The 10515-nt window shown below is 41.7% G+C and overlaps 3 protein-coding genes across 3 annotated transcripts; 1 reads left to right on the top strand and 2 right to left on the bottom strand.

The window, feature by feature from the left end:
- Positions 1-2457: 2457 nt before the first annotated feature.
- On the bottom strand, positions 2458-4029 carry Fnta (farnesyl transferase alpha). Its single transcript, XM_011312555.1, has 5 exons — positions 3793-4029; positions 3364-3718; positions 3082-3282; positions 2825-3008; positions 2458-2654 (listed from the first exon to the last, which is right to left on the bottom strand). Exons 1-5 carry the CDS (start codon positions 3929-3931, stop codon positions 2556-2558), a joined length of 978 nt encoding a protein of 325 aa, XP_011310857.1. The 5' UTR covers positions 3932-4029; the 3' UTR covers positions 2458-2555.
- Positions 4030-4106: 77 nt separating this feature from the next.
- Positions 4107-9162, top strand: Blm (Bloom syndrome helicase). Its single transcript, XM_011312553.1, has 3 exons — positions 4107-4313; positions 4541-4661; positions 4958-9162. The coding sequence occupies exons 1-3, from the start codon at positions 4240-4242 to the stop codon at positions 8966-8968; spliced, it is 4206 nt and encodes a 1401-aa protein (XP_011310855.1). The 5' UTR covers positions 4107-4239; the 3' UTR covers positions 8969-9162.
- LOC105271176 (succinate dehydrogenase assembly factor 2, mitochondrial-like) lies at positions 9088-9869 on the bottom strand. The gene is made up of 3 exons (XM_011312554.1): positions 9765-9869; positions 9529-9677; positions 9088-9426 (listed from the first exon to the last, which is right to left on the bottom strand). Exons 1-3 carry the CDS (start codon positions 9795-9797, stop codon positions 9156-9158), a joined length of 453 nt encoding a protein of 150 aa, XP_011310856.1. The 5' UTR covers positions 9798-9869; the 3' UTR covers positions 9088-9155.
- Between the last annotated feature and the right edge of the window lie 646 nt (positions 9870-10515).

Genomic DNA, 10515 nt, shown 5'->3' with positions numbered 1-10515 from the left:
GAAATGTTGTCTCATATCAACTCGATCACTACCGCATGTCTTTGAAAAATATGTAAAAATGAATACCAAAAATTGCCCCCACGGAAATGACAACGGACCGCCTTGGCTGGGACTGATACGAGATGATTATTAACATCCGAGTCTCCGAAAATTAAAACAGAGGCTCGAGGTTCAATGAATTGTCGCTTTTTCCCAGTCCCGATGGACGGACCATCTCCGACGGGACTCACCTCCTAGTGTACCGATAGAGACGATAAACAATTATGAAATACTTGTCTGTAATCTACGACTTAATGTAGCACCTAGTCTACCGTCACTTATCTATCGGTCTCGATCGTTATTTTTCATCGATCCGTTACCTGGGATATTTCCGTCATTTTCCCGGGTTATTTATTGAAGCTATACTGGCGCGTAATTATATTTGTTGAACAATTACTTGGTGAGAGCAAAATGATTTTGGATAAATTTGACAGAGAATCTCAGTTATACTCAATTGAAATGATCAGTATTATGGTCTTGAATCTTCCTGAATGTACCTAGAGATACTATTAACCACTAGGAATTTAAAAGCAATCTATCTTCACTATTGCAACAAATCTTTGTCTCGATGGCTTCAACGTAGATAACTCTCTCGATAACTAATACATAGGTAGGAATAAAATGTACACATCCGCGACACGACTGGACAGGCATCACTGATAGGAGCTATTGAATATTCGTTAATAGTTACCGAACCGAGTTGATCGTTGGCATGTTCAGACAAATGACCACTCGGTAATAGTTACTGAATCATTAATTGACCTGAAAAACAGATTGTTCGCTCATGATTAATCATGATTTGGAATAATATAAAAAATAAAGTAGACTGTGGACAGTATCGTACTGATCCTCACGATAAGATTTTCATTTCAGTGCAGATTAGAAGGATCGAATTCCAGTGCATGAAACACTTTTTTAAAGTTATGGCTCTTGATAATTAATTCACACAAAACAATCAAACCAAAAGGCATTACTAAATCCTTCATTTTTGATGAGTGATTTAAAATCGCTTTAGGGTGCACCTCATTCTGATAAAAATGATAATTGAATTGAATGTAGGCGGATGTAGCCGATGATTTTGAATAGACGATATAAACAAGTGGGCGGGTTCCATCAATCGAGATTCGACCAACTATTACCGAATACTCGCGAGTGTCATCAAAACAAAACCGTTGGGTTCCTACACCTGAATACGAAATCATACTTTATTGAATCAATAATATTTACAGTTACCTCGGACGAATACGTATTTAATACAGGCGGATCGAAAAAAGGTTCAACTCATTTCATTGGGTAATATTAACCGAATTCTTCTATCAGTGTACGAACGAGAGAAAGATCATTCTGTCGAGTCGTTTGTTATGGATGACTGAGGCCAAACCCGATGAACGATAAATATGGTCCGATGGTCCAATCATAGACTATTACGAGAGAAGGTGTAGCCTAATCGTTATTCTCCGTGATTAATCGCACGATTGATCGGTTGTGGGAGAGAAATGAGAATTATACTGACGTTAAATCTGAAAGATTGGTGGAAGTGCAATAATAGGGCGATATATTTTCAGTGTAAATCGAGTGTAAATGTCATGAACTAAAAAAAAGGTGAATTACCTGTTAAATAGCTTTAAATAGAGGAAATAAAATTCATCATTCTCTTTTTTTTTTCTCTTTTCTTTCGGGCCGATGCGCAATTTTATCAGTCGATGGAGCAGAATGAAAATGAATCCCTCAGGATACGTGGATTATTATTGCGCATTTAACTATTCAGGTGTTGATATCTGTAATTGTTCATGACGAAGAAACATGTCAAATGTATTTATGCGCTCCTGCCAGACCGGAAATCGAGTGTTAAATAATTGTTTGGATGTTGATTGTTAAATGTTAGGGTAGACTATCAACAAGAATTTAAATCATACCCCAAAACGACGATAACGAGACAACTCGATGTTTATTGAATTATTGCTGATAATTTTTTATTTTATCCAGCGATTTGCCTGATGCAATTGGTCCTGGGTATTGGATGAAAAAATTTCACAGAAAAATCCACGAAATTCTAAGAAATATCTCAAGGAAATAGTACTCCACTGTTTCCTATTGAATGTATTTATGACATTTCAAGGTTTTTGTGCAAAATTATTTCATCCGTGGTAATGCAGTCACTGCCTGTCATTCGTGCGCTTGTGCAATAATATTTGCTTTTAACCGATAATTTGACGTTCGAAAATTGCGTAAGTGCTTGTCAAAAAAAAATCAATAAAACGAAAATAAAATAACGAAACATCTCTATCGAGAGAACTAAAGTCAATGGTTGCTACGTTCAAAGTCATCTTAGTTATGCCAAACCAATTATGTTATTAGTTATTGTATTACAAAAATAAACTGGGAGTATGTAACTATTTTATAAATAAAATAGATGAATTAACGTTGCAAAGTCATTTTGTACCTTTACAAAATTCGCTTTCCACTTTATTTAATGGTTCATTTTTTGGAACACGTGTGTCTGGAATTTTTACGATTCAACAGGTGGTTTTTAGTTTTTCTGATAATTGCTGGGTGACGTAGTCCCAGTACCTCCGGCGTATTCTGTCGTGTTTTTCAGATAATTCTTTGCAAAGCTGAAACAAAAAGTTTGATTTTAGCAACACATATAATTTTTCGTTTTCGTTTTCAAATTACTTTTCAGCCCTTGCAGCATAAATTATTATTATTTCACCGTAGGTTAATGAAATTTTATTAATAATTTCACCTAGCCCTTTACAATATTTTGATTTTTACGAGAACGTACCGTGAGGGCATTATTAATGTGGAACAAAGACTCTGAGGGTTCATTCTTATATCTCTCCTGGCAAATATCGATTATGCACGCCAGGAGATGATTGACACGACATCCTTTGTTGTACCACTCCTCACACTTCTTCAGGATCTTCTCGTTGTAGGCGAGTCCTCCATTTTCGTCGTGAATCAACACCCTGGGATCAACAACAATTATATAATTATTAAACATAATGACTGTTTTATTTTATCCGAGAAAATATCACTAACCCTCGGAGATAATTCCACGCACTCTCGTTTGCCTTCACCATGTCAATGATCTCCAGGGCGTAATCGACTTCCCTGTCGATGACTTCTTGTTCAAAATTTGTTGTGTGATTGAGGACAAAGTATCTTTGATTCCAGGCTGAATTATTTCTCACGTCTTCAGTCAGTAATCTCTCGACGTATTCCAATTCCTTATCGAAGAGCCTAAAAATCATTAATTATCCATTTGTTATTGATTTACAATTGATCCCATGAATTCATCAACTTTTTTTTACAAGTACTGACCGAAAAGTTGTCAACACCCACTGTCTGTGTTGCCAGGTGTGATAATTCTTGGCGTCTCTCTCCAAAATTTGAGCTGTAAACTCCAATTCCTGACTGGGATCCTGAAGCCACTCGACAATGGCTCTTCGATGATGCCATACTTGATAATTTTTCTCGTTTGAATCAATCACTGAGTCAATGTACTTCAATTCTTCCCTCAGATCTTTCCCCAGTGCCTTCAAAATATCTCGTCGATACTGCCAGACCGTATAATTCGCTGGATTTAACCAGATGCAGTCAGCAGTGAGATTAAGCGCTCGTTCTGATTTTTCCCCGGATTTTAAAATCGCCCTGAAGTAATCGTACGCATCTTTAACTAAAATCAAATCAATCAGTTATTAATAACAAATAATCGTTCTCAGTGAATAATTATTAAAATGAAAAACGCACACTTCTCTGAATACGCGATGGCAACAATCGGGTGGGGTCCATCATCCTGTGCCAGAGGTACAATATCTTTCCACTCCTCTCGATCTCTGTACAATATCCAGGGCCTGTCTTCCAGACTATCCTCGGAGCTGTCTGACATTTTACCAGGTAGATTCCAAAAACTCGAAAAAAATATTCACTCCTGCCTTCAGTGAACAGCTGACCCGGCGAGATAGAACCACTGGATTTCAATCTGGAGTGGGGGAATCCCATGAACTTCGTTCAGATAATCCCAGACAACTTCACGTACAGCATTATTATTATTTTTTCCCGCCAGTGACATCAGACGATCGTTATTTGTCGTCTTGTGTTGTTCTGGTGAGTGAATAATTTTTTGAGAGTCATGAAGAGGTCAATTACTCCGGTATTAATTACGTCAGGCGAATTTTGGATTTGAAAAGGAAATTCATGGCCTCTGGAGATGGAAAATTGATGGATACATTTTCCAGAAGTCCAGGGAACATCGGCGCCACTGCTGGAAGGTTAGGATTCTTGATTGTTCTTGTTAGTTTTGAATTATTATGAAATGTTTATAATTTTTGGGCATCAATTTTGGGAAATATTTGAAAAACCCGAATGTTTCGTTTTTTTTCTCAACGCAGAATTTAATCCCTTTAATTCAGTAATTAATAATGAGATATTATTGGTCGATTTTTGTAATTAATCGATGAGGTTTAATTGAATAATATTGTTCATTGATGATTTTCAGTGTCGCCGATGGATCTGTGATAAAATCAGAAAAAATGGGGGACGATTCTCTCTTGAAGGCCGACAACGGTGATTTAGCCTCCGATGAAGTCGTAGAAAAACGAAATTCAATTATATCAATTGTAAAAACAAAATCATTCACTTAAACACTTGTCTGAAATGAATTACCGCAGTAAAGTGGTGAGAGGAGATGAATTTACTGAAGTGTTCAGTGAGTTTTTTCGAAATATCTCGGAAACCAAGAGAGATAATAATTTTTTTATCACAAACATTTTTGTCGAGGGGAATGGGCCCTACAAAATAGTCATCAACAAAAATTTCGGTATTTTTCTTAGTTTCGGAGATATTTTCTCTTTTACCCCTTTGGTGGTAGATTCGATAGAAATAAAGTATGACTCTGATTTTCGTCGTCTTTCAGCCATCGTCAGACTCTTCGTTTATCTCTCCAAAGAAGGAACCTGGACTCACCACACCGATTTACGTGAATGATTCTCTGGAAGATGGACTCGAAAGAATCCAGGACTCGAAGCTGGACAGTGAAAAGGAGAATTGCACTCCTCCAATGGCAAAAGAGGCTTGCAACGAAGAGGCTTTCCAGGAGGTTCCTGAGGACGTGGAGGTATCAAGATCTGTGAAATCCACCCCAATGAAGGCGTCACTGAAGCTCAAGCCTCAGTCCCTCAAGGTGAACGGTACAAATCCCGGAAAATCATCTCCAAGAAAAAAAATGCCATTTAAACGAGTGCGCCCCAGGTTCCTGGAGGACTCCTCCTCCGAGGAGGACACATCGAGGACGATCTCCCTGAAGAAGTCACCCGAGAGTCTCCCCAGGCAGTCGACTTTACCGAAACCCTTGAACCAATCGTCCAGTCCAGGTCGATGGGAAGGTCCGGATCCTAAACTGAGATTATCACCTTTAGGTTTGGATCAGAAAATCACCCCGTGGATGATGTCCATTAAAAAAAATCCAGCGATGACCTCGACCCCTTCAGACCCCTCCCACCTTCAGGATCAACGAAACAGCCTCCAGTCCCTGGAGCTGGAGGTGTTGGATAAATTTTACACAGCGATGGAGAAGATCCCCACGCAGGTGCTGGAAAAATTCCCCCAGTTTGATGGAAAAGTTTTTAGCGAATTGAGAATTCTCAGACAACATATAAAAGCGAAATGCCGACGTGTGGAGAAGCAGTTGGAGTCCGTGGGCACGAGCTCCAGGTTGAGGAATTCTCTAAACGACAGCAATCAGGACCTGGAGAATTCTTCAAGGACTGACGAAAAAATAGTGCTGGAGGATTCTATCACTGACGATGAATTCGAGCCCCCGAAGGGAGAGTCGAGGCTAGGGAATTTTAAAATGAGAATAACGAGAAAAAATCCTCCACTGGGAGATCCTGGAAATTCCGGCGAGTTCCCCAGCGATGATGACCTGTCCTCATACGTTCCAGTGACTTCCGAGAGGTCCTGCAAAATGGAGGGGCCAAGAGTCAATGCTTTTGTAGTCAGGGAAACGACAAAACCATCTCCACTGCCTCCCCTGTCCCCTAGATTTGAACCTGAGGGGTTGCACTCGGATATCAGCCCTCCAGATAGTATGTCCAGGAAGCCAGAGGTGAATTCACTCTCCCCTGCACCGATAAAAAAAGGAGCTTTCCAGCTGAAGCGTCCAGTGAAGGCCCAGATGACGCTCCAGACGAAGCAGCAGCTGGAGGCCCTCTGGGAGAAGGGAAAACCCCTGAAGAGTTCCGGATCTCCACAGCAGAGGTCATCTCCAGGGACAAAATCCAGTCCCAAAAATATTTTTCCAGTAGAAAAATCCAGTCCCAAAAAGCTCTCACCAGTTGATAAATGCATTCCGAAAAATCCTTCTCCAGTGAAAAAACCAACGATCGACATCGACGAGGAAATCCGAGCCTACGAGATGATGAAAAACATGTCTCTGGATCTCGCTGACATCAGCACTGGTTTTCACTACCCAGGGAATTCCCCTGAGTCTAATGTCACGTCCAAACGAGAAACGGGATTACCCTCTGAAGTGGAGAAATTTCCCTCGGCGTCATTTAACTACGAGAAGTCCCGGAAGGCCTCTCAAGTGTCTGCAGCCTCGTCTTCAAAGTCCGACACGAGTAAAAAATCAGCAAAAGATATTTTTGAAATGGGCGATTTCCTGGGACAGGTGCACAATGATGGCGTGACTGGAGACTTCGATGGACTGTCGTACTCTCATTCCTCGGAGATGCTGAAAATATTCAGGAGGACATTCGGACTCTTTGACTTCAGGCCGAATCAGCTACAAGCAATTAACGCCACAATGCTGAAGCATGACTGTTTCATACTCATGCCAACTGGTGGGGGGAAGTCCCTTTGTTATCAACTTCCTGCTTTACTCACTAGAGGCATCACAATCGTGATTTCCCCTCTGAAGAGTCTTATTAACGATCAGGTGCAGAAGCTCATTTCCCTGGATGTTCCAGCTGCTCACATGCTGGGAGGAGCCAGCGAGAAGCACATGAATGGCGTCTACAGGGAACTTGCGAAGGAGAATCCTACTCTTAAACTTTTGTACGTAACTCCTGAGAAGATCGCAGCCTCGGAGAAGTTCACGTCGATCCTCACTAGGCTATATGAGATGGGACTGCTCTCCAGATTTGTCATCGACGAGGCGCACTGCGTCAGCCAGTGGGGCCACGACTTCAGACCGGATTACAAAAAGCTGAAGGTCCTGAGGACAAGATATCCTGCAGTCCCGATGATGGCTCTGACAGCTACAGCGACTCCTCGAGTTCGTAATGACATTCTTCATCAACTGGGAATGACCAAACCCAAGTGGTTTTTATCCAGTTTCAATCGGCCCAATCTCAAGTACATGATCACCGAGAAAAAAGGCAAAGAGGGCATCCCCAAGATCATAGCCCTGATCAAAGAGAAATACAAGAACGAGTGCGGAATAGTTTACTGTCTCTCGAAAAAAGAGTGTGACGACTACGCAGAGCAGATGAGGATGAATGGTATCAAGGCCATGAGCTATCACGCTGGTCTGGGAGACAACAAGAGATCTGAAGTCCAGGGGAAGTGGATCGCCGAGGAAATAAAAGTCGTGTGCGCCACAATCGCCTTCGGCATGGGCATCGACAAGCCAAACGTTCGATTCGTCATTCACGCAGTTATTCCAAAATCCATCGAGGGTTATTATCAGGAAAGTGGACGTGCTGGGCGTGACCTGGAAAATTCAGACTGCATCCTATTTTACAGTTACGCAGATGTCCACAGGATTCGCAAGATTATGCAGCTGGACAGGCCTCCAGCCGATGTTTATGAGACTCACATGGAGAATCTTTACAAAATGGTGGCGTTCTGTGAGAATAAGACGGACTGTCGGAGATCTCTGCAGCTGAATTATTTCGGGGAAAGGTTCAATCGAGAAAAGTGCGGGGCAGTCAAGGGCGCTATCTGTGATAACTGCAGAAATACGGATACGTTCACGGAGATCGATGTCACTGCGGATGTGAAGGCTATTATCACGGCGGTTCGAGATATCTCCACAGGCAGGGGTTCTAATATCACGGCTATTCAGCTGGGGGATGTGTTCAAGGGTGCTGATCTCAAAAAGATTAGAGACAGTGGGACTAATAAATTGGCTATCTATGGAAGGGGCAAGTCGTGGAACAAGAGCGATGTCGAGAGATTAATCCGTAAACTGATCATCGATGGTTTATTAGAAGAGGAGATGGTTATAAAAAATGATATGACTGCAGCTTACCTGAGGATTACAAAACACTCGGGTGAATTCATGCGTTCCAACTCGAAGATCATGTTCCCCATAAGGCAGTGCACAAAGTCCCAGTTGACAGTAACTGTTAGTGCGTCGAGCAAACCCACGAATATGGACCTGAAGAATCTTCAGGACGAGTGTTTCGCTGCTCTGATGAAGGACATCAAGGGATACGCCGGGGCGATTGAGGTGTCAGCTGTTTCTGTGATGAATCCAATTGCTGTAAGAGCAATGAGTCAACAGATGCCGACGACGAAGGAGGCGATGCTGCAGATTCCCCACGTGACAGAATCGAATTTTGAAAAAATCGGTAAAGCATTGCTGCACATACTGCAGGAATTCGCGGAGAAGAAGGCGACGCTGCAGGAGCTGGAGGCTATAGCTGAAGAGGAGATCGATGACGAGAGTGACTTTGAGGACGGATGGTCAGCTGCATCGACGGCTACGACTGGAGGACGAAAGAGAAAGAGCGTCGGGAGCAGGGGAAATTCAGCGAAGAGGTACAAACGAAACGGCTCTGGCTCTTCGCGGGGAAGATATTCTGCGAGGAGGGGCGCCAAAACTGCCAGGGGGAGGGGTCAGGCGAGAGGACCTGGACTCGTTGATTTTACACAAAATAAACAGTACCTTGCGGATCCACTGAGGTACGGGTCCATCTGAATCAGATGATCTCGTTTTCAATTTTTTTTTCTAGTTTCCTTCGTTGGGAGTTGGAGTCGATAATTTTTCGAACGCCGATTGGCCTCGGAGTGTATTATATAGATTAATGTGTTCGATCGTATCTTCAGACTGTTTTATATTTTTCTATGGATTAAATACATTATGAGACGTGCTATGACTGATTTATTCACAGATCTGGCTGAACTATTCGAGACTGTCTGTCTTCGTTTCGTACGTGTTTTTTTAGGAGATCCATCACTTCGTTGTTGAACTCTGGAGGAGTTGGCTTGACACCCACTGCCCAGTGGAAGATGTCCCAGTCGTTCGAGGGGATGTTAATAAGGCGATCGTAGAGGGATAACTCGTGTTCGTTGAAGTTCAGAAGGTACTTCTTCGCGAATGTACTCAGCAATAAACCGTTCTCCAGCATTCCACGTTTCCGGGATTGGTAGGTCAATCTGCAACATGTTATTTATTCGAAATGTTGCATCCCGCGTGGGGGGTACTTATAATTATTGTAGGTTCTAAAAGGGATAAATCCCACTAATAGTTTATAAGACCTGGCTCTTTTCAAATCGACATTTTCACCCTCACGTTCCACATATGGAGGAATTCCTGGCTCGTGACCCTCCGGGTGATGCAGATCGTCAAATCCCGCGGATTTTACATTCCCAGTTGTTATTGTTTTCGAAAAATTACCGGATTTAACCTAGAAATTCCATAAAATTCCGGCCGATCATTTATGTAAAAATTGATTCTAAGAGGTTCTGTGTGAATTCTTTGGGGATTTACTCACCAAATTCGTCCACAACCTCACGGTATTCATCATGAAATTGAAATGCGACGCATTAGACAGGAAAGAGGATTGACTAAAGTAGAGGCTCAGTTCTGGGGGTTTGAGTGATCCCACCGGCATTGTAGTACTTCACCTCAAAAGAGAGAAGGCGCTACATGCTCCCCTGATACATTTTTGAATTTTTCAATTCCAGCGAATGTCTCGTCGATATTCATGCTCGCCTGACAGTTTTTCAAAAATTTCAAATTTCATTGAATACCTCCTCCAATTTCCTGCTCTCCTGATACTTTTTTGAAAATTTTGAATTTTTCAATTCCAGCGAATGCCTCGTCGATATTCATGCTCCCCTGACAGTTTTTCAAAAATTTCGAATTTTCAAATTTCATTGAATACCTCCTCCAATTTCCTGCTCTCCTGATACTTTTTTGAAAATTTCGAATTTTTCAATTTCAGTGAATACCTCTTCAATTGTCATGCTCCCCTGATACTTTTTCAAAAATTTTGAATTTTCACATGTCAGTGAATACCTCCTCCATTTTCATGCTCCCCCGATACTTTTTTGAAAATTTTGAATTTTTCAATTTCAGTGAATACCTCCTCAATTGTCATGCTCTCCTGATACTTTTTCAAAAGTTGTGAATTTTCAAATTTCCGTGAATACCTCTGCAATTTTCTGATCGGTATTTTGGGAAGACGTCGATAAGAACACATTTTCACAGGAGCAGCTGTCATGGGTAAAGAAGATCGTGGG

The sequence above is a fragment of the Fopius arisanus genome, unplaced genomic scaffold, assembly GCF_000806365.1.
Source record: "Fopius arisanus strain USDA-PBARC FA_bdor unplaced genomic scaffold, ASM80636v1 scaffold00104, whole genome shotgun sequence".
Lineage (NCBI taxonomy): Eukaryota > Metazoa > Arthropoda > Insecta > Hymenoptera > Braconidae > Fopius > Fopius arisanus.
Note: the sequence above shows the minus strand (reverse complement) of the source record. Positions and strands in the feature narration are given on the sequence as shown.